The sequence below is a fragment of the Heloderma suspectum genome, chromosome 2, assembly GCF_057233095.1.
Source record: "Heloderma suspectum isolate Gila_16-S chromosome 2, 16-S_ref, whole genome shotgun sequence".
NCBI lineage: Eukaryota > Metazoa > Chordata > Lepidosauria > Squamata > Helodermatidae > Heloderma > Heloderma suspectum.
In genome coordinates this window covers 38,932,946-38,957,703 of record NC_139459.1, presented here as the reverse complement: position 1 = coordinate 38,957,703, position 24,758 = coordinate 38,932,946, and the positions used below count along the sequence as shown (strand labels likewise).

Genomic DNA, 24,758 nt, shown 5'->3' with positions numbered 1-24,758 from the left:
CCCCATGTGCCCCCTGATGAATGCCCCCCCATGTGCCCCCTGAGGAATGCCCCCCCATGTGCCCCCTATTGTCTTGGTGAGTAACCCCATGTTCTGTGGGGGGAAGGAAAAATAATATCATCATATTATGCAGTGGAGATTGGTGGGAGATTTTTGGACTACAGTTCCCATTATCCCCACCTGTCACACATGGTGTTGGGGCTGATGGAAATTGTAGTCCAACGCATCGGGGAGGCGCCGGTTGAGGAAGGCTGTTTTGGATTTGCTGAATCCTTAAAGAATTATTTATTTATAACTAGTGGGAAATGCAAAAACATGTTGTAGTGTTTGAAGTGCTCCTGTTTGGAGTTCCAGCTAGCCGTGCCCTCTTCTAGAATGTTCCATTTTCCTTACCCCCACCCCACCCCACCCCACCCCACCCCCACCAGTCTTTAGGTTAAACTGTTAATATAGCTGGGAATTCCCATCAGCTTTTAACTAGTTGGTGAGGACGTGAGATAGGGTCTTTTCAGTGATTATGTCACATTTATTTTCCAGGCATTCCTGGAAAATTTGGGGGAGGAGGGAATGTTTTTTTCCAAATTTTTCTGGTTTTTTTCCAGGCCTTCACATCTCTAGGCAGAGGTCTTTCTTTTTCCCATAATTTGCAACATGATTCTTTTAGCTAGAGATGCCAGGGATTGAACCTAAGACCCTCTGCATGCAAAACACATTCTCTTCCACTGAGCTACAGTCCTTCCTCAGAAAGTGCCTCCCAGGATACCTGAAGTGCTTTTTAAAACCCTCTAAGAAGCAATTTTGGGATTAGGTATCAACACTGTTCAAACATGTGGAAACTATCATTAGGCATGCTTGAGGATTTCCATTTTTTAAAGCAAACTGAACTGATTTGCATTTCCTAGACTAACATGCTGATGACTAACACAGTTATCCTTTGATTTTTCATACCTGTGAATTTTGGTTTTACAGTTGCCAGCTCAAAAAACATACCAAAATATCTATAAAAATCCTTATTTTAGGCTAAAATGCATAAAAAGATATATTTTGTGGGAGGGTAAAAAAAAAAGCCATGTAATTTTTCATACATTTGTGTGTGTGTGTGTGTGTGTGTGTGAGAGAGAGAGAGAGAGAGGATAAAATGGAGAGGAGGAGGATCGTGTACACTGCCTTGAGCTCCTTGAAGGAAAAGACTGGATATAAATGACATAAATACACAGATATATACATTTATAAATACACACACACACAAACACAAATGAGATTCCCCACCCCCATTCTGCAATTAGGCTTGGAAAAAGGCTTCCACAAGGTTTTTCCCCTGAAGCCTAACTGTGGGGTGTGTGTGTGTGTGTGACCCCCCCCTCACCAGCCGTAACACCCCCCCCCATTCTGCCCTACCCCCCAAAGTAATTAGCTTTGGAAAACATCTTCCATTGAAGCCAACAGGAAGCAGGTGGGACCGGGCAGAGCAGGGCAGGGGTGAGGTGGGGTATTGTCCAGAACAGGGCTGGCCCTACCATATACCATCATGACATGCAGTATATGTGGTCCTCTTAGAACATGATTGCAAAATTAAATGAATGGTCCAGGGGCACTATTTCAGAAGGCAGTTGGATGAATGCAATACGGTGGAATAGAGTGTGATCCTACTGGTATAGTTCCTACACATTCAATAATAATAGAGCTGTCATTGCAGCTGAAGAGACAAGGGGAACACATTCCATTTGAGATCTGCTCACTGAAACAGCTTTCTCAAGATTCATATCTTATTTCATTAGTAGCCTTCGGGAGGTAGCCATCATCCCATTTTACTGTAGCTGCCTTAAGTGCAGCACAAATCACTTAATGCAAAAGCACTAAATCTGAATGAGTGGACAGCCATACGGAGCAGTCAGCACTGCAATTCGTTTTCCAGTGACAAGACGTTTGGGGAGATGGAGAAAAGTTTTCACCGAACCTCATCCCGATAGGCAGTGCAAGTTTGGTGGGCAGAAAAGTAGATCCAGAATCAGCTGCCCCCAGCCACGCTTGGCTCAAAGAGGAATGTGCTATGTCAACCTTCCCCAGTCTGGTGCCCCCCGGTTGTGTTGGGATGCAACTCCAATTATCCCCAGCTCCCACCATTATCCCATCCCATTATCCCCAGCTGTGGTCCCTTTAATATTTTGTCCTCTCACAAGGCTGCTGCAGAGCTAGGCAGACAGGCTGGAGGGGGAATGCTTGTCATTGAGGAGGTGGGCAAAGAAAGGAACCCGTTGCTGGGGCAGAGTAAGGAAGGATGGAGACGTCTGTGAGCACCAGTGAGAATCTCTTTGCTGCATGGCAGCATGACTGGTTTTGTTTTCTAGCCATTCTTTCCTTGCATTTTTGTAGCCTGGAGGCCAGCGAGAGTGCAGTGACACAAGATACTCAGGATACCGAGTTCAGATGTAACAACAAACCACAGTTAACTCAAGCCAACTTCAAACCATCATTTCAGATAGTAGTTTGCTAGTCTCAAACAAACCATAATTAGTCGTTTGAGGTGGTTTCAGACATACAAACAAGCTAGAGCTAAACTGTAGTTTAGCATTACATCCAAACCCAGCCAAAATTGATAACTCAGTAAAGAAAATGTCTGCCTCCTTGTTCTGATCATGACTCTTTAGCTTGAGATATAAGCCCTGTTCAGTTGTTCTTCCCCTCACCCTCCACCGCATCCCATGATTACCATCACACAAGGGGGGGAAAGGGGATGAACCCAATGCCCCCATGCCCTCTCGCAAGTCCCCAGTCCTGCATCCCCCACACCACATGTTGGGAGCTGAACATTTGCACCTGGGAGCCTTTTCTACTTCAGTAGGCTCCCTGTGCAATTTAGGGTGAAACCAGACATTGCTTTAAATCTGCATCTAGCAACTATGTGTGGTTACCCCGCCCCCATTTTTAATCTAGAGTAGGCACAGGGCCCCAATCTGGATCAGAACCCTAGTGTAGGGGGTAGGGGAGCTTTTAAGATCTGGATTGGGCCCCCTGTGCCTACTGTATAGTAATTATTTTTTAAAAAATACCATAGCTACTGGATACAGATTTAAAGTTACATCTGTTTTGACCTCCAGAAAACTGATCTCCAGGGGTCAAAATTGACTCCAGGGGTCAAAATTTTGGGGCTGCAGGGGTCCCAAAACTGAGACTCAAAATTGGTGTCTGCTCAAGTAGAAAACAATCTCCATTGCACAAGATCACCACTGAACATGAGGGGGCTGCAGGAACAGGGATGTGCAGGAGGGGAAGGGAGTCTCTACTCTCCCCTTTGTGAGATGAATGATAACCCATACGCTCCTTTGATCAAATACATTTTTGCAGTCCACAAAAAAAAAATGGGAAGAAAACTATGCTAGAATTTAGCTGAAAAAACATTACTGTAACATAGAATGCCCTACATATATATATATATATACACACACACACACACACACACACACATATTTGCCACTTTTGCAAGAGAAGACTTGATCAATTATACCTTCTTGGGGCTACTCACAATTAAAGAGATGTGTACCCGCTATGACAGAAAGGCAATTTACTACTGTATTACAAGGCGCTAATGAGGAATCCTGAACAAGATCTAGCATGTATCACTGCATTTTCGAAAGGAGTTACTCATCTTCATATAAAACAGCATGCACTATATTATAAAATCAACCTTGTCAGTTGACATTATATTAAATATTAGTTTTAAAGGAAGGAAATTTTTAAAAGGCATGAGAGATGTTGATGATCTCATGGGATCAAAGGCCATTGCACACATTCATTCAGATATAATGATTAAACTTGGGCTCATGTGCTCCCTCTCCCCTTTCCTCCTCCAGCATGGCTGCAAGGAGGAGATCAGAAGCTTTCATTTCTGTTTTTGATTAACCGTAGTTTGTTGCAGTGTCCAAACCTGTTGCTAAGATAACTATGGTTTGTTGAAACAAGCCATCCTCAAAACTGTTGGGAATATTGCAACCTCATCTGTGAATTACAAAATTCATGGGAATTTTGACCACAGGTAGCCTTAGGATCTCTATAGCCTACAAAGTAGTTTCCTGTGATTTCTTCCTTTTGCTCCTCCCCTTCCTCCCCACCCCCCTGACCTCCTCCATTACTGGGAGCACTTGTATTTGCTCTCGCACTCCTGCTGGTAAAATGGAACACAAAATGGACTGAACAAACTCATTTGAAATGCTACACTGTACCTCCATTTGTATATAGAAGAATACTTGTAAATAAAACTGTTTTATTTCTTTCACTGAAGAAGGGGGTGGTCTCCTTTTATTGCTCTAAGATAGCCTGTGTGCATGTGGGACTGGTAAATGCTCATTCAGTTTTGCCTTTTTATTTTCTCTCTCTCTCTGCTAATTGCCTTTCTAATAGGAGGCATCATTACTAAATAATCCCAACAAAAACACGGATTATGAAGCAAGATTTTTTTCAGCAAAGCATAGTTAAGATTAACCATAGTTTAGTGTTCAGACGTCACACTAAACTGCAGTTAATCAGAAATGAAAATGAAAACTTCTGATTAATGGTGCAACTAGGGCTGGATCTCAGGGCCAAAGCCCAGGGGCCCACAGCCTGGGGTGGGGGTGGGGAATGACCAGCCAGAGAATAGTAGTGAATGCAAGCAATGGCAAATAGGTCAAGCTCACCGCACCATCCTTTCTTGTTATCTTTAAAAATATTTTATAGTCAGGGGGTTGTTGACCAGGGACAGTATCCAATCCAATGATGCCATTCCACTATTGCGAAGTACATTGTGCTAGCATAAGGGACCTCTAGCACAATGCCCATAGGGTTAGCTTGCATGATGGGATTCCCGGAAAACCTGTTGCGTAAGCTAATGCTATCGGTACGGCGCTAGAGGTCCCTTACACTAGTGCAATGTGCTTTGCATTAGTGGAATGATTTTGTTGGATCCTGCCTCAGGCACACACATGGTTATAGATGATGATGATGATATATTATCCCTTTCTGCAATAAAATGGTGCTGATTTCCAAGTAAATGTGTGCTTCATAACTGAAGTAATACACATGGCCATCAAAGGGCCCCCTGGTAAGACTATTAAAGGTGCAATGCTATGCATGATTAGACAGAAAAAAAGTCCTACAATTCCCAGCAGTGCTGGCTGGGGAATGCTGGGAGCTGTAGGATGTTTTTCTGTCAAAACATGCATAGTATGTGCCCTAACTCAGGGTCTTAAAATCTGAAACCTTTTGGGATCTTTTCTTTAATAAGTTACCCACCCACACCTCATCTAATAGCCAACCCCCACACTATCTGAAGTAGATACCTGATACCCAAAGAGTTTTAAGGCTGGTTTGGTGGAGGCAGCCAGAGAAAAGAAAAGATTTTCACCTGGTGGCAGCAGAAAAGGCCACAGGAAAGGAAGGGCAAAAAGGTGCAGGGCACTCTATTTGCCTGTTTTCCCTTCCACTCACGGAACAGGGTGTCTGGTCCATGAAACACCCTGTGCACATTCTGCTTGTTGCCTCGGTGACCGTGTAACTAGCTACTACAATGAACTGTTAATGGCCCTGCAAGTGCAGCCTATCCTGGACTCACAGGGTGGCTAGGCCAGGGAACAGGGCCGGCCCTGCCATTAGGCAGAGTGAGGCCGCTGCCTCAGGCAGCTGATGCTGGGGGATGGGGAACAGCAGCAAGAGGTTGGAGGCCAGAGGTGTGTATACCACATGCCCTTCCCTATCCCCCCTAGCCAGCCTGCTGCCCTCAGCTTCTGTACAAGGAATGGGAGAGTGGCGCCATTTTGTCCCTTGCCTCAAGAAGCAAAATCTCTTGGGCCCATCCTGCCAGTGAACCCCTGCAGGCTCCAGCCTGGAACAGGGCAGCAGCAACATTCAGAGTTCAGAAAAAGATACAGGGATCACAAAGGTGACTGTGGATTTTGGTGAAAATCACTGTGAAATTGAGAAATACGTTTGGGGAAAAAATATGATAATACCTCACAGCCCTAGAAGCACAATCCATTCCTATAGAGGTGTGGCCATTGCCATGCACAGGTCAGGATTTGGCCTAGATCCCCTCTCACCTTCTCCTGTATGACCCCTCTGACCAGGCATCTTGCATGTCTTTCATACACATCCAGATGCTCCTCTCTTTGCTCTGTTACTTGAGGTTGGGGCTTGAATCATTTGCAGAGCCATGGAAAATAGATGGGCATAACATCTTTATCAAGATGCGACTCTGTGAAACATGATCTCTTTTCCAAAGAGTAAGCCATAAAGAACAATCTCAGATATCATGGGATTCCCCTTTTAATGATAACAGGAATTTGCAGGACACCAGAAAATTTCTCTGTTTTACAGCTATAATGTGCACAACCATCCCCATTTGGCTATGCTGGCTATGGATGATGGTATTTGTAGTCCACCATATCTGGAGGGCACCAGATTAGAGAAAGCTGTGCTAATAACATGAGGGGGGAAATCCCCAGGAAAGCCTAGCATACTGTTGTTAAGGAGCTGCAAAAGGCCTATCACATAGCAGCTCAGTAGCAGAAAAGTTGCTGTCAGATAATCTGAACATACCATTAATGGCACAGTGGAGCAAGGATCAGTCCTATTTGAAGGAAACTCCAAATCTACTTCAAATTCCACTTCAGAAGAAGTTTGGTAGCAACCGTAGAAGTTGCCCACCCTTGATCCATACTGGGGCCCTGAGGTTGCATTGGGTGTCCGCTGGGGTTGTAAGGGACACATGAACACAAAAACACACACGTACGCGTGTGCGCGCACACACACACACACCATTCACACACGCAACTCATACACCACCACCAGAAACAGATCTTAGTCTTGCAGTAACAGCATCTGTTTGATATCATAGAATCAAGGTGTTCAAGCCTTCTCCCCTCCCCAGTAACCCCAACCCAATCACACACACTCCACCAGGAAAAATGCTCTAGAAACAGGCTTTATGGTTCTTGCCACAGATGCCTCATTCCTACAGTGTCCCCAGACTATCCTAGGAAACTGGCAGGAATCTTCAAGCACTGCTTCCTAGAATGCTCCAGGGACACTCTAGACATGAGGCTTCTGTGGCAGGAACCATAGAACCTGTTCTTAGAGTGGTTTCCACCTCTCCTTTTTCAATGGTGATAGATGCTGAGCATCTGGGGCACACCGGATAAGGCTTGGGTGGGGTGCCTGTGGCCTGCACATTTTGCACCCCTGATCTAGACCAACTTCCTGCCACAAGGCAGGATCATCCAGACATCAGCCCTTTAGAAGAGAAGCCATATAATCCACATCAAATTGGGTGTATGATGCCAGAAGATGAGTCAAGCGAGCCAGTCAAGCCACATGCAAGAAAGAACAAAGAAAAACGAGTTGGGGTCACCAGCCAATCTGACCTGGTAAAAAAATCCAGATATTGTGAGCTGTCCTCATCAGTCACTGCTCAAACCTCAAAAAGGAGAAAATGTTTTTTTGTTGTTTTTTTGGTTTTACTTACCCAAATCTGTAGCTTAATTCTTTTTTCATTTTTGAAAACTGTTTTTACTTTGAAATCGATCCCAACGGTGCTTACAAAAGCTGATGTAAAAGAATCGTCAGCGTAACGGAACAAAAACGAAGTTTTCCCAACGCTGCTATTACCGATGATGAGCAGTTTGAACATGTAATCAAAGTTCTGGTCTGATGTGTCCTTCTGGCCATACCTGGCGTCTTGTGCAGATGCCATCTGGAATTTTCAGAAAAGGCAGGAGAAAGAGTTTATTTTAAAACATGAATCTTTTATGTTGCCTTCATATCAATCTAAAGTGCTTATATTGTATTCAGCTTCTCAGCACTGGATGCCAGAGTATTAGAGGACAAATTTAATGAGGCCCTAAAATATTCCCCCCAGCCCTCATAATCTAGGTATCCATGACTGACATTTCCATTCCAAAAAGTAGGTGGGTGGGGGAAAGCACACAATAGCAGAAGTGTTCATTATTAGTGCCATACTGAAATGCTGATCAGTGCTGAAAACATATCAGAAAGGCCACCTCAACACAGTGTGAACTCACATTACATTCACAGAAATGTCAAGGAACAATTCCTCAAATGGGCAGCACTGCAATCAAAATTAATTGCTGTGAAAAGCCACACAAGTCCTTGTGTACCTAGTCAGGAAAGGATGAAATGAGAAATCAATTCAGGTGACATTCAGGTGTGTGACCATGAAGCAAAAAGTTTAGCTTTTCTCATTAGCTTTGCTTGTTTTACTTCTTTCTTTTTGTGTTGCAATCTAAAGCCTTTTGGGCCTGCCTGTGTTAAGCGTAAGCCTCATAATGTGCACAAGTTTAGAAAGGTTGCAACTTTTAATCAACAGCAATATTTTTTTATTTTTTTATTAGTAGGTTTTTTCAATGTTTTTTTCTGAACTTTTTAGACCAGATTCATCCACCTTTCCCCTTCATCCCTCCTCCACCATCAACTGAGATTTAAAAGGGCACAGAAAATAAATAAGTAAATATAATTTAAAGAAATAATTAAGGGCGCAATCCTATGGCTGCTAGTCAGTGGCTAGACAGCCATAGGATAGGTCAGTTCCCGGGAACTGACCTCGGAGCCAGCACTCTGAGGTCGGTTCCCTCAGAACTGACCTTCACCCCCTCCCACGTTCCCTCACAGGCAGAGTGGAATGGCCCCGTGCTCCGCCCTCAGAAGAGGAGCATGGAGTGGCAAAAATGGGGCATTCCTGGGGGCGTGCTGTGGTGGGGAAGTTAGAAATCTGGTACAACACATCCAACGTGTCATCCGGCCACTGCTTCCCACCCTCCAACTGGTTAGTACTTGGATGGGAGACCGCCTGGGAATCAGGCTTCCTGCACTGAGGAGGGGGTTGGACTCAGTGGTCTTGTAGGCCCCTTCCAACCCTATGATTCTATGATTTCCCATGGCTAGACAGCTGAAATCCGCTGTCTAGCCACAAATGCAGGGTGGCCAAAGCACAGAGGGGACAATCCCCTCCATGCTTCTCCCGCCCTGCATTGGATAGGCTGTCGCCTCCAAGTTCAGAGGCGGCTGCCTATCCTGGTAAGATTGCTCCCGAGAAGAAAGCTGAGGGAGAAAGAAGAAAAAGAAAGCAAAGGAAGCACTTTTGATTATCTATTTTGCATGTCCCATTGTTGTTCGCCCTGATGCATATGCATTTCAACCTGTGTTTGGTTCCAGAAACTCATGCCAAATTGTCTGGAACTTGTCTTCCTGCTTTAACTTAATATGAATTTTCCCATTGGCAGCCTGTATCAGAAGATCATGTATCCAGCCATCTATGTTTGGTGAAGTATGAGATTTCCCCTGTTGGAGGATTATTCATTTGGCAACTAAAGCGGCTCTTACAAAACATTCACTTGGGCCCTCCTCCAACTTCCATTCACCAGGTATGTTCCCTATGATCACATTGTCTATGTGTTCTGTTTTCAGTGCCCTGTCCAGTACCACACTGGTTCACCAACTGACTGACCTCTTCCCAAAAGGACCTATTACTAGAGATGTGAATGCTCAGAAAAGATGCCCCCCTCCCAAGGACCGTTTTTGTGTGTTTTTTCCCCAAAATTGGAAAAATTTAATAGCTTTGGATTATGAAATATTTTCTGTCAGAATTTAAGACAAAGTATTTATACGTTGTTACCCAACCTATACTCCCCCCAAAATGATTTCTAAAACACTATGTAATAAGAACACTTTTACAGAAAGACTAGAGATGTAAAATGTCTGGAAATAATGAAGCCAAGGGGATCTCTCCCTAAGATTCCCAGCATATTTCGTTCCTTATTAAAATTATTGATCTAAAGTATATTTTACTGATAGAGATATATGCTGTTTCCCAACATGTCAGTAGAGTTACCATTGTGCATTCTTGACAGTAAATATACATTCTTGACAGCTTGGGTTTGTTCTATAGAGTCCTGTGTTTCTGATGCTGTTTAATGTACTTTTACTCTATTCAGACAATAATTACAAATTTACTGAATGTACTTTTATTTTTGTTAAAATATAATGATAATTGTATGAGCAAACTAAGTCATACATAAAATAACTTTAGGAACAGAAGGGCTGCTTTATGTTCCTAAAGCAGCCTTCCCCAACCTGGTGCCCTCTGGATGTTTTGGACTACAGTGCTCAGCATTCCTGACCATTGGCCATGTTGCCTGAGGGTGATGGGAGCTGAAATCCAAAATATCTGGAGGGCACCAGGTTGGGGAAGGCTCTCTTAAAGCAGCAAAGTTACTTTGGATCTGTAAAGAGGGCTAAAAAAGATTTATTGCTTATTTTTTCAATTTTTCCCAAATTTCCAATTTACTGAAACCCCCTGGAAAAAAAAATGGGTTTTTTTTAATGGCCTCAACATTTCCAGAAATTTTACATCTCTACCATTACTGAGCATTTCCACAGTAAGTGGAGCGGGTGTGCTTGCAGCTGCCCACAACTCTAGCCCTTGTCATCTGACAGGATGCCTAAGCGCTTGAAGCAAGATTAATTATATTCCTTATATTATATTCCTGTTAATTATATTCCTATCCTGACCTTTCTCCAAAGAAGTCAGGGCTACCTACAAGGGCTTTTGCCCCATTACGGCTCACAACTATGCTGCCAGGTAAGTTAGTATGAGGGAATGTGATTTATGGATGCTGGAGAAATCCACAACAGAATCAAATGAGTTCAGATTTCTATAAATTTGACCTGTGGATTCCGCAAAGGACCAGCTTTTCCCTAGCTGCATAGATTCTATGGATTTGCAGACTGTTGTTTTTTTTTACTTTCCAGAATTTTACGCAAATTTAGTATAGAAAAATGCATAAAATTAAAAAACAAATCTGCTAAAAATGAGCATTTCTCCCATAGGCTAAAGAATGGAAATGCACATTTTGGGGGGATTTGTGCATGGGGGCGGGTTGCATAAACGCACAAGTGTGAATCTGTAAAAATGCATAAATTCAGGAAATCGACAAAATTGGATTTTTCCAATCAGTGAATGACAGAATGAAAGGTACCTGGCAATCCACGAAACACAAATGGGATGAATTTTACAAAAATCTGTACATCCCTAACTGAGAATGGCTGAAAATGTCATCCAGTGAAATTCATGGCTGCATGGGGATTTGAACCTGGGATTCCCAGGTCCTAATCCAACATTCTAACCCAGCCTTCCCCAATCTGGAACCCTCCATTTATATTGGAATACAACTACTAGCATCCTTCAACCAGCATGACTAGCTGAGGGATGCTGCGAGTTGTAGTCAAACACATCTGGAAGGCACCAGGTTGGGGAGGGCTGTTATAACTCCAACCTGGTGCTCAACCTTCCCCAAACTGGTGTCTAGTCTGGGTTGTACAGGGTAAGTGGAGATCCTGGATGGGCTTATTTGTAGTTAGGGTGCAAACCTATGCATGTTTAGACACAAAAAAAGTCTTACAACCTCCAGCATGCCCTAACCAGCCATGCTGGCTGGGGCATGCTGGGAGTTGTAGGCCTTTTTGCATAGGAGTGTGCCCTTAGTTAGTAAGTTAGTACATATACACCCGCTCTTTCATCCTTGGAGCTCAGGCTGGCATACATTTCCCCCTTCTTTATCTTCACAATCAAGTTATGAGGTGGGTTGGGCTGAGAGATAGTAACTGTCCCAAGGTTACCCAGGGAGATCTGTGGCTAGGTAGGGGCTGGCCCGGGGTCTCTCAGGTCTCAGTCTGATAGAAAGCCAAAGGAAGTTACATTTTTAGAAGTGTGAAAGTGTGTAGTTCATGGCCAATGGTGACATAAACCGTCTTCCTTTCTTTAAACCTGAGGCTGCCCTTCCTCTCAGCACACAATGCATATGCCTGCACTTGGTTTGTGCTACACTAAAACGATGCATTGCAGACTAATCTAGAGCACATGTCAAGTGGTATGGAGGAGATGGTTTAAAGGCGGTGAGCAGGGCCAGATATTGTTCAAGTGCTCTCCAGCCTTACAATGCTTGTATGCATTATGGTTCTCTCCTGCCTAACTCTAATAATGCTGTTTGGTAACATCTGCTATTGATGGTGGGAACTTTGGATCATTGACTGGCATTTCCAGACAGATGAATTACAGAGCTCTTCAAAGAACAGTATTTCAGTTCATATATCATGATTCATGACACCCTTTGATTCAAGAATGACTACTACTATCGCTACACAGAAACAGACTCCCACACATCTCTTTGATATAACGTAACTACTCCCATTTGAAGGCTTGCTGAGGTTCCGTTTACTTTTTCTCAATTATTAACAGCCAGATGTGTTCAGAGACATCATAATGGCTGCCAGGTTCCAGCAATTAGCAATAACTGTCCATTTCACTTCCTTGTGTTCTTCTTATTGAAGTCCTCTGGACTTCTACAGTCATGTGCAGAAGTTGAGTATAGACAACAGCTGCCTGCGTCGTGGTTGCTTGTAAATTCACAAAGGGGCTGAAACCACAAAGGGAACCACACAACTACCATGTCAGCCAGATGGGTGAGAAAAATTCCCTGCATCCTTGAAACCAGATGAAATGTAAGAGAGTGGACATGGTAAATGCATCTCCCCACAGAATTCTGGTTCCCCACATGGTTGTAGCAGGCTCTTCACCGTCCCTGTTCAGGCACCACCTAAGCCCTATTCAGGCATTCTTAACTTGAATAGGGTAAACATGCGAGGGGAGAGAGTGCTCCAGCCCTGCCCCTCTCCCTCATCACGTCTGTTGCCCTCAACTCATGGACAGTGATAGTCTGAAGAGGAGAGACTCCTGTATTCTTGGAGGCTCTCGACATGATCCACAACTCTGGAAAATCAGTGTTCTGGATCACTCAGAGAGCCTCCATGGATACAGGAGGCTGTCCTCTTCAGACTGTTGCCCTCTATGAGTGGAGGGTGGTGAAACATGATGAGGGAGAGGGGCAGGGCTGGAGCAGTCCCCCCACTTGCATGTTATATCCTTAAATAAGCAGCGTAAGTAACTACTGAACCTGACACATGAAGGCAACCCTGTGCAGTTTCTAAGGACACATACTCAAGGCTACCTAATTCAGATTAATAATTTAGCCATCATTTTATACCCATCATCCAGAGACATTTTTTTCCCTATACTTTTAATGCATGTTTGTGGGTGAATACTCCAATCAGTATTAGTGACTGTGTATGGGAGGGATTGGTAACTACTAGAGCTGTGCGCAAATGGCCTCTCAAAATTCTCTCAAAACTCTCCACCCTATTTGTGGGTAGAGAAATTGGAGGGACAATTTCACTGAATTTATCCAGGGGGAGGAGAAATTCTCCAACCATTTCTCACATTCAATTTTTTTCTGAGAAAAATGTCTTCTGAAGTTTTTTGGCTCAGCTCTAGTTGTCATCCTGCAGGGCTCAGCACCTTCCTTAGGGTCTTCCAAATGTTAAATTTGTGAGTGGTGATTGTGAATACATTTTGTCTCTAATGCAGATGCTTACAAGTTACAACACCGCTACTTCCCCGAAAGCCCTATAGCAGATGTGAGTGGGGCAGTGTGTGTCCAGCTCTAGGGAGATTCAGAAGGTCAAGCTGATGGTCTGTCAAACTCTGTCCTCCAGTTTCGTGAAACTTTTCTTCTGAAAGAGGTTTCTATTTTCAGACCTCATTCTCAGGTCATTCCATAATTTATTTTGAATTTATTTTGATTGCGTTTTTGTCTTTTGAGCTTACCTGAGTACTGCAAGATGGCCAAGGGTGCTGTATGTTTGTTTTCTTTCTGTTGCATATCTTGCTCCATTGCTCTGCAGCCTCCCAGCTGCCTGTGCCTCCTGATCTGAAAAAGCCCTATGGGAAGAGTTCCCCCAGGATGTCTTCCCCTGGACTTTAACTGAAGTGAGGGATGCCAAGGAGGCTACAGGCTGCCAGAAAGATGATCGTACAATGAAAGATCTATTACTTGTGCACACTCCTCGGCCACCTCATAAGGAAGGGAAGCAAAAACCCAGCCCATAAGAATTTCTCTCAAATTTTCTCCTCCTATGAATTTCATTTCAGAACCAATTTATTTTTTCTTATCAAATTGAACGAGAACAGTCGAAAAGATGTGGGAGAAAATTTCAGCACACCATTAGTAACTACTACCTTGGACTGGATGGATGGAGAACAAAAGTGCATGATTCTGCATATTGGCATAAAATGGGCAGTATCCAACACAGCTGCTGTGCCTGCAGGAATGGCCTCTAGAGCAACAGGAAAGTAGCACTTGCCAGCATAACTGGGAACTACCCAAAGCTACCACTTCCAGAATGGGACAAGTCATGGAAGGGCATTCCACTGACTTGTCCCATTCTGGAAGCAGTAGTTTTGGGTAGTTTCCTGGGCTGTGCTAGCAAGTGCTACTTTCCCATTATGCTAGTGGTCATTCCCACAAACACAATGTGTCTAGAGTTGGCAGATGGCACAATGTGTTCTCCACCTTCTTGTGGTAGTTCCATATATTTCTTCTGCAGCAGTCTTTAACCTAACCGTACCTGAAGTATTCTTGAGAATAAAGCATGCAGTCGCAACTGGATAGACTGGGAGCACATTTCTGAGGTTATTTATTACTATAAACGAGTAGGATTTGCAACATAATGTTGCAGTGTGGGGTGCTCCCATAAAGGGTTCCAGCTAGGCAGCAGTGCCCTCTTCCACAATAGTCTCTTTTATTCCCAGCTTTTCTGTCTCCCACTCCATCTGCCCATCAGCATTTTGTGCACACTGAGCATGATCAGTACTCATTGGGGTATTTTGGAGTTTCCCCCACCCATAAGAGTTGTTTTCCTATAAAAAAAAGAACTTCCCCTGAGACTGCTGATACATATCCATCCTGTGTATGGATGGTGTTGTTTTGGCTACATAGGGAAGAATCCAATGGGGCACTTATGCCCTCGCTGATTCTCTTGTGCCCCATAGACTCTATTGTACAAGTGGTGGGTCCTGCAGATTCCATCATGCAAGCAGGACCTACCACTTGCACAACAGAGATTTAGTGTTTCCCAGAGGAAACCTCAAAACAAGCAGAAACTAGAGCTCCTCAATCAGGACAGGTCAGCGGAACTCCCTCATGTAAGCTCTGCTGACCTGCCCTGTTCCAGAAACAAACATTTTTGTTCATTTCTGGTTGCTCCTGGAAGCTTTAAAACTTTGTTCCTCAAGCAGTGGGTGGTGTTTGCAGATAGAAATGGTGAGGGTGCAAGAGAATTGGTGGAGGCATAAGCACCCCATTGGATTCTGCCCATTAGGAACAGCACCCAGAGAACTGAGTCCACTATTATATTACAGGCCCCAAGTGGGACCTGCAACAAAATGTTGCAGTGTGAAATGCTTCTGTTCAGGACACTCCATTCCATTCCCCATCCCTGCTCCAGTTTTCCATTTCCCCCCTCTCAACACTCAGTCAGCATTCTGTGCCCACTGAGCACACTCAGTCTTCACTGGCTGTTTTAGGAGTCCCTTTCCCATTAGGGGTTTCCCCCTAAAGATTATTTGGTACTTCTGCAAAACCTCTGGGCTCCCCTGAGGCTGCTGATGCCTTCCTCTTGTGCATAGCTGCTGCCATTTTGGCTACATAAGCATTGCCACTCATGCCTGAAGATTGGAAATAGACTATAAGATGATTTACATTTGTTACCCAATCTTCCTTAAGGAGCTTGCAATGAGCCAATGACACACATGAGATGGCTTCACTTTTTTTCTTTTCCACCCTCAGAGGTAGGTTTGATTGGGAGATTGTGACTAGTGCAAGGTCACTCAGTGAGTTTCATGGCAGAGAAGGCATCAGCCATGAACTCATCACCCTGGTCTTCCTGGCTAACTACCACGTGATACTGGCATCACAGTGACATAGCCACTGATTCTTCTATATCCTGGAATATTCTCTTTACTGTATGAACATTTAGTTTGTCACTACAAAATTCACATAGTAGTTACCTACCACTTCTGTCGATATGTGTGTTAGCTTCAAATGTGCACAGGATGGTTTGTGTTGATGTTGCTAGAGAGGCAGTTGGTCCTTGCCAAGTGACATGTCCGTCCTGCTATGCTGTCTGTCAGCTAGAATCATATCCTGAAAGATTACTGCCAGCAAGCCTAAGGCATATTGGATTGTACCAATATTTGCCATCTTCATGGTGGCCAATATGTATTTAGGACACCACACAGGAGAGTATGCTGTTTATCTCACAGCATTAATGATGCCTCATTTTGATTAAGATTTTGTTCCTCTGAATTTTAATCAGTGTAAGGTTCATGTCAGATCTATGATATCCAAACAAAAGCCCCCTAATTGTCCCCTACAGAAACTTCATTATATGGGAACAGGTGGTGGTGGAGAGTTTTCTGACTCCAGGGAGACTTTTGTGACATCACAAAGGACTCTTTCTACCCATCAACATTTCTCTCTCCAGCCTCTCTGATGCTGGAAGACCAATTCAAAAGCAAGCTACTTGGATTCCAGCCATCACATTTCAACTTCCAGCAAATATGGGATCTATTTCTGAATGATGATTCACCCTCCCCTTTTCCCCAGGCATCAGATGGTCACCATGGGGAAAAGAATATCAAATGATGTGGAATGGTGCTCAGTTAGCGATGACTTGCTTATTGGGCAAGTGGACTATCATAGATCAGAAACTACAGATGGAGCTTTCCTAGCTCCCAATGTCACCTCAAATGCAATGGTTTCAATTTACATGTTCATCTGGAAGCTGTCAAGCAACAAGTTAGCCAGTAAGCACGTATGTGCAAATCAGCCTGACACCACCCAACAGACAAGTATTTGTTCTGGGCAAAAGCAGCTCACCTTCTGCTTCTGGGATCTCAGGGGAACTCTTAACAGCTCATGTTATTCCCTGACAAACATGGACAGGCAAGGACCAACGCAGGCAGACTGAGTTAATCAGGCCCGAACTGAAGGAATCCGAAACTGCAAGAAGTAGAACCCAGCCAGCCTCTGGGCTTAGAGCATTTCCAGAGGTTGGCTTTCCCCATCTGCTGTACTCCTTTGATAGGTGTTTGGTACGAACTTTGCTAGTTGTTGTCAGTGAGGAAGCTGATGTCTGAAACCACCTTAAAACTCACCAGCAGGTCCAGCAGTTGTGAAAACCAGGGTGCTATATTGGTTAAAGTGTCAGATTAGGACTAAGGAGACCTGGGTTCAAATCCCCACTGAGCCAAGAAGCTCAGTGGGTGACCTTGGGCCTAGCCCAAGGCTGTCTCAGCCTAATCTAATTTACAGAGTAGTTGTGCAGATAATATTTGGGGTAGGGGGAAAGCCATGGATGCTGCCTTGAGCTCCTTGTAGGAAAAGTGGGAAACACATGAAAATAAATAAGTATTTTTATTTAATTTCTACAATCCTTATAGACCTAAAGAACAAAGAATATGGATCAGTGCTGTAAAAAACAACAACAACCAAAACTGTTGTCTGATACCATGTACTTTCATAATTACCTAAAACTTTTGGACAGAAAAAAAAATCAGGCAACTTAAACCTTCCTTTTACTAACAAATTAAAATGAATCCAATCCAATCAGGCAACTAGTTCAATCAATCCACAACCTCTTTTGCAAAGACAATGAAGCTCTGTTCAGAAAAGGGAAATTCCTCACAGCCCACCATAAAATAAACTTACAACAAGATCTGGAATTGCTTGAAGGTTTAGCAAGAATAATTCTAGACATATTCAGCAGGAGAGGTAGGGGGTAGGAAGCATTTGTATGTGTAGTCTTTAAATGCTAATCTGAAGTACTCAGCCTGATTGCGTTTTCTTATCTCAGAGAATCCTAGATGCTCTGCAATTATAATTATGGAGGAGACATGGAAAAAATACATTATTAGACCACCTCAGTCAGTGTCCCCATCCCACCCCACTGCAGTTTTGTTTATGACAGTTTTGCTACTATAGGTTTATATAAAAATTCACCCTTTTGCTACTCAGGGAAGAGTCCAGAGAAGATCCTTCTAACTTGCAATGGAAACCTGAGGCTGGCCTGAGATTAAAATATTGAGGTATAAAATGGTTCCAAAAATATTCACCTCTCTTGTTGTTCTGACCATGTGACTCCACTGTTTAAATCCCTTCACAGGTTTCCTATCTGCTCCTGGATCCTACACAAGCTTCTTGTCCTCACCTTCAAATAGGGCTGGCCCAAGATATTTTGCTGCCTGAGGTGCAGTGATGTAGTGGAGTCAGGACCTGCAGGGATGCTGTTCCAGCATTATTATTTTTTATTATTATTATTAGCAGGGGTACAGATATTATCTGCCACCCCACCCCAGCTCAAAATTTCCTGTTCCCCGTACGTCTCCACTAGTAGCCATTGATGGCCTTATTACGTCCTATTTTCCTACCCTCTACCCTCAGGTGTGTCAGGCTAGCTCCTTTAATGACAAAAAGAATGTTTCACTACTGCTTGGGTACCTGTGAAATGGAGCCAGGGCTGTTAAGGACACAGCACCTGCACTTTAGTGTGTGTGTGTGTCCCTCTGAGTTTAGCTGCAATCCTCACAGTAGCTGGAGGGAAACAAATTTTCCCAGCAATAGTATGATTCACCCCATTGTAATGCAAAACATTTTTGGGTGGCTTGGTCTTGAATGGGCAATTCAGACCCATTTGTTTTATAAAAGACCTGCTCCTGGTGAAGATGAAAACTCCTAGAACTTATTCCTTGATATGGATAAACACAGTTGCCTGCAATTTTGGACTCTCCTTGAGAGCATGGCTATGGGGACTGACCTGATGAGTGCCTGCACTTCAGAATTTGCCACTAGACCACTGCTGAGGCTGACCAGCAAATGGTGTCTCCCCACCCAAGTCAATGTATATCGTATCCAAAGCTAGCCAAGTTGTTTTGGCACATGAGACATGGGGGTGCATGTGATGTTAGTAGATCTTAAATTCAATTCAATGGGTCTACTCTAAGTAGGACCAACACTGGATACAACCCAGAAAATCCCACAAGCACCTTTCCCCATCTGTGGCAGTAAAAATACAACAACAACGGATTACATAACAAACAATGTCAGCCATTTCATGACATCCCAGACCTGCTGCCTAAGGTAATTGCCTCACTCTGCCTCGTGGTAGGGCTGGCCTGCCTTCAAAGACCTCCATGGCTTTGCCTCTCCATAACTCTCTGTGCATATATCCTGACATATTCAACCTTCACTTATCCAGCTACACCATGGTCAACCATCCAAAGGTCTCCTGTGCCTGAGTTTCCCCCCACCCCTGCCCTACACCTGTCTGGAACTTGGCCAAAGTAGATGTAATTGAAGTAATCATAGGGGTGCACGAAACCCACTTACCTGGTCTCGCAGCTTTTCGCGGTGGGGGGGAGGCGCTTCGCTGCTCTCCCCCCGAAGTTCAGGCCGGGGGGGAGGCTTCCCGCCTCGCCTGGCCAAAATTCAGGCCGGGGGGGAGGCTTCCCGCCTCGCCCGGCCGAAATTCAGGCCAGGGAGGAGGCGCCTTGCCTTGCCTGGCCACGAAATAAAAAGTTAAAAAAAAAAAACGCCCCCGTGATAGGCTACGTGATGATTAACGTAGCCTATCACGGCTAGATCTGCAAAGTCAGCCATGATAGGCTACGTAAATTGTCACGTAGCCTATCACGGGTGACTTTAAAAAAAAAAAAAAGCACGTACGCAAATGGCAGCCCCCATAGGGAGCCACCATTCGCGTTCCTTATTTGGTCGCTGTAGTCTACGTAAATCTTTACGTAGACTACGGCGAAAATAAGGGCAACACAAATAGCGTTGCCCTTATTTTCGCCGTACGTAATCTTTACGTAGACTACAGCGACCAAATAAGGAACGGGAATGGTGGCTCCCTATGGGGGCTGCCATTATTCGTACGCGCTTTTTTTTTTTTTTAACGTCACCCGTGATAGGCTACGTGACGATTTACGTAGCCTATCACGGCTGACTTTGCAAATCTAGCCGTGATAGGCTACGTTAATCGTCACGTAGCCTATCACGGGGGCGTTTTGGTTTTTTTTAGTTTTATTGGAATGGCAGCGGCGGCAGCCGGTCGAAAGATCGGCTGCCGCCCCCGCCCCTGACGAAGACCCGACGAACCGCCGGCCGGACCAACTGCCGGGAGGGACATTCGGCAAAGGTAAGTCCCTTCCCGGGGGGGGGGTGCGGGGGGCAGGGGGGGTGCAGAGAATTTCTCCCCGAAACTTGTTCGGGGGGCCAAACACATTGGTGCTCGGCCCCCCAAAGTTTCGGGGACAAATTCTCCGCCAACCCTAAGTAATCACATATACTTTCCCTGCCTGCACATGGCTCCATTTCCCCCTTTCTCTGTTGTTTCCCTCTATGCCTCTGGGGGTAGAGAATGGTCATACCTCTTCTTTGTAAAGCACTATACATAAATGGAATCATCTACAGCTGTGCACAAATGGCCTCTCAATATTCTCCAGCCTATTTGTAGGCAGAGAAAATGGGGGGACAATTTCACCAAATTTCTCCTAGGGGAGGAGAAAATTCTCCAACGGTTTCTCACAGATAGGGCTCACTACTGGCAGGGGCTGTAGCACAGGTTCTTTCTTTTTTCCTCAGGGTTTTTGGTTTAATGAACTGCTTCTGTAGGTGGGAATAGCACCAACTGTGTTGAGGCTTCCACTTTTCTGAGGCAGAATTTTGAAAAAAAAAGTTTTTTTTAACTTCCTAATCACTGCATGTGAGGTGGCTGAGGGTGCCGTGTGTGTTTTCTCTATTACATGTCTTTCCATTACTCTGCAGCCTCCCAGGCCACCTGCACTTTCTGAACTGAAAAAGCCCCATGGGAGGAATTGCCTCATGATGTCTTCCTAGTGATGGCATTAACTGAAGTGTGGGAAGCCGAGGAGGCTACAGGCTGCCATAGAGATTACTGTACAATGACAGACAGGATACCCATGCACACCTCATAAGTAAGATAAGAACAAGAGCCCTAAACCCAACCCATGAGAATTTTTCCGAAATTTCTCCTCTTTTGAATTTCTTTTCGAAAGCCATTTCTTTTCTATCAAATTGAATGAGAATGGTTGAAAAAAATATGGGAGACATTTTTGGCACAGAACTAAATCATCCTCATTTTCCTCTAATGGAATATGCACCAAGGTAAGGCGAAATAAAACATTTTAGACTGCATTTGTCTTTAACTCCATAGTTTTGTTTCTACAAACCTGTGCAGTCCAATCCTGTATGTGTCTACTCAGAAGTAATCAACTGAGTGCCACAAGGCATACTCCCAAGGAAGTGTGCAAAGGACTGCAACCTTAATTTGCTTTCTCAAGAGATGCAACACCCATAACTAATCCAGCAGCAAAACTAAGCTGCACCTTTAATTCCAATTTAAAGTGTATTCTTTCAATAAGTGAACTTTATTCAGATAAACAAGGGTTCTCATTTTAATTCTTGTACTTTATTTCTACCATAGAAGTTAAATGTACCTAAATGACAACATGAAGATTCTCTGCATATGCTGTCCGTCTTGTTCAGCTGATTATATATGTGCCACTCTGGGAGCCCTTTAGGCTGAGAAGCATAGAAATACTTCAAAAAAATAAAATGTTCTTTCATCAGAATGCTGAATTAGTTAGAATATTCAGATATATTTGTAGTTCCTTCTGAGATAAAAAGATTTTAGCATGCAGTATAATATGGGCAATTGATCTGAATGAGATTATTATTCATCTTTCAAAGTCAAACACACCCAATATCTACCACAGTGATGTTATATAGGGGAACACTGAGTAAGAATTAATGATGTCAAAGTCAGAATTTTTTTCTTTTGAAGTTGGACAGAATACTATCACAAAATGCATTCTAATTTCTAGGAGGAAAAACATACTTGCAAAATCAATGCATAGCAAAAAATTAATAGCTCACAGTACAACCATAAAGATCTGGTGGTCAAATGTCTAATACCAAGATGACAGATGTTCTTGTTTATCAATATAAATATGTTAGAGTTGACAATTAAGTGACAGTCCTTAGAGATGAGCAGTGCATCTGTTCAATCTGTTCAAAAATCCCATTGAGTTCAATGGGTTTTACTCCCAAGTAACTGTGTATAGCGTTGCAGCCTAAGTTACTATGACTCAATAATAAGTTACCTCTAAGCTACAAAAATACATGCCCTTGTAAATTTCAAAAGCTTGAGCTATATTTTGTTTTTCTAGTATGAACAGGTAGAGTTTCCACATAGAAACCATTTCAAGAAAGGTTTCTCTCAATTTTTATGAGTCATACATTATTCTTTGTTCTAGAACAGCAACATCCCCTTTAATAAGTAAATAGCCATTTTTTCCTTCTTCATTACATTCATTACCCGTTATTTTTCCTTTGCTTGATGCATCTGTCAGGAAAGACTCACTACACATTGCTTTCAAAACTTATACTGTAATTTATTTTCTGTGCAAAAGAGCTGAGGGCTCATAGGTGTCCACGACCCCTCAGGCAAACATACATCACATCTTTAAAAGACCACTAAATATAAGATCCGACATTAAGGCTGCAGTCGGACACTTACCTGGGAGTAAGACCCATCTAACTCAATGGGGCTTCTGATTAAATATACATTGGATGGTAGTGCTCACACAGCATAATCCTGCGTATCTTTACTCAGAAGTAAATCCTACTGTGTTTGAGGGGGGCTTCCTCCCGAGCAAGCGTGTTTAGGATAGCAGCCTTAATGTTGGGGGGGGGGGCGGGTGCGCGCGCGCGCACACACGCACTCGACATGCAAACTGCAGTAGTAGACGCTCCTTTCTCCCTGGCATTATAATGCTAACTGAGGATGCTCGGCCGTCGCCTTGGATCTCTAGCAGTCAGCCTCCGGAAAGAAGAAATGGGGTTGTCGGCGGAAACTAGGCGTTGGATTGGATTCGCTCAGCAGCCATCAGAATTCCTAGCAGTAACTAAGTAATGCTTGAATTAACGTCTCGCCTTTCTCCCTGGCCCGCAAAAGGAAAACAAATAAACAAACAAGGAGATCCGGAGGAGGCCGGCGTGGGGAAACAATAACACACGACGATGTTTGCCCAGGGTAACCTTCCCTTTTGCAAACCCCAAGCCGCAATCACACAACAACCGAGTGACTTTCCAGTCGGATCCAGCGCGCGGGCACTGTCGCTCTCTCCCTAGCGCGCGCACCCCTCCCCCCAAACCACTGCCCTGGTCGGGCGAATGCGCGCGCCTGGAGTCCCTTTAAGGGCGTTCGTGGCTCGGCTCGTCCTTTGGTGCTACCAACCTGCACAGGAGCTTCGTGCCTCATTGTCAGCCCGCCACGCGCCCTTTTTCTCCTCCTCGACCGACCGCCGGAGTTACTACCGCAATCGAGGCTCCAGCCAGCGGCGTGAGCAGCAGCAGCAACAGCAGCAGCCGCCGCCAACCCACGGCCACACGCCCGCGCAGCGGCAGCCAGCAACACACCCGCTCGCCTAACGGACCAGCGGAGACAGAGCAGCGTCGGAGCTGTCCACCGACGCCCTCCCCTCCGCGGGTTTGCCAGGCGCCCCTCGCGGCGATCGGTGGGAGCTGTAGTGCGAGCCGGCGCGGGTCTCTGGTCCGGCTGAAAGGGAAACCCGCCTTGGCCACAACTACAACTCCCAGCAACGCTCGCTCGCTCCGCCTTTAGCTCCGCCGCGTCAAATCTCTGCCCCCCACCACCACCCCAAATGCAATTGATCCATGGAAACGGAAACAAGTGTGCCTCGTCCCCCAGTTTTGCAGCTGTTGGGACTCGCCCGGGGGGTTGGCGAAAGTTTCCCTACTTTCCTCCTCGGAATCGCACGCACCCGGAGGGGGAAAATAGATAAGAAACGCCGGCTTCGGCTCCCTTTAATAGCTGTCCAGAATCAGAGGTCCGCTCTCTCCTTCGCCCGGGGCGAAGACGGGAAAAGTGAATTGAATCCAGTGGAGGCTGGTGGCTCCGAGATCAGTGGGGCTGTGAATCCGCTCTGCGCTCCAGTGAGATCTCTAAAGGAGCTCTCCAAGGTGCTGACCACCCCACCCCACCCCACGGTTCGGCAACTTGGATTGCGCCTTTAGAATTCTGACTGACACCCAGAGCGGATTCACAGCCCCACTGACCTCGGAGCCACCAGCCCCCACTGACTGAATCGCCCGTCTGTGGAAGCCCCCTCTTTTCCTCTCTGCATTGAACTGACGCCTCGCAAAGAAGGGGACAGGATTTCATTCGTCCATTCATTTCATTTATTATATTTCTATACCACCCCATAGCTGAAGCTCTCTGGGCGGTTCACAAAAATTAAAAACTGTTAAAATGCATCATATAAAATATAAAAACCATTCACATAACGACATAAAACAAATTACGCAAACAACCTCTATCTAAAACAATTTTAAACCATCAGCCAGAGGCCGATTTCTGGCCAGAGGATTATCATTTCCGGCCTTTCGGGTGGGATTCCGACCACTTTGCCAGGAAGGCTGCTGAACAAGCGGAGATCATCAGGCTGTTTGGGTGTTTGAGCCTGGAGGATGCTGGCGAGTCCGTCCTTTTCGTTAGGAAAAAGCGATCGTATGTCTGCGTTAGAGTCAGCCTCTCCCACCCTGGTGTCCTCCAGATGTCTTGGACTACGGTTCCCAGGATTCCTCGTGGTGGCTGGGGCTGGTGGGAGTTGAAGTCCAACACATCTGGAGAGCCCCAGGTTGGGGAAGGCTGTTTTAGAGAGGTGCCGAAAACCCGCATATTATTATAGTGATGATGAAGTGCAAAAAGGCCCT

At 44.7% G+C, this 24,758-nt stretch overlaps 1 protein-coding gene across 1 annotated transcript in view; it reads right to left on the bottom strand.

The window, feature by feature from the left end:
- Positions 1 to 23,501, bottom strand: part of RAB3C (RAB3C, member RAS oncogene family) — a 181,029-nt gene extending 157,528 nt beyond the window's left edge. Inside the window, exons 1-2 of the mRNA XM_084832063.1 lie at positions 23,260 to 23,501; positions 7,496 to 7,723 (exon numbers count right to left, since the gene is read on the bottom strand). Of these exons, the coding sequence (XP_084688189.1) occupies positions 7,496 to 7,723; positions 23,260 to 23,283 (252 nt within the window). The 5' untranslated portion in view covers positions 23,284 to 23,501. The remainder of the gene's footprint in view (positions 1 to 7,495; positions 7,724 to 23,259) is intronic.
- Between the last annotated feature and the right edge of the window lie 1,257 nt (positions 23,502 to 24,758).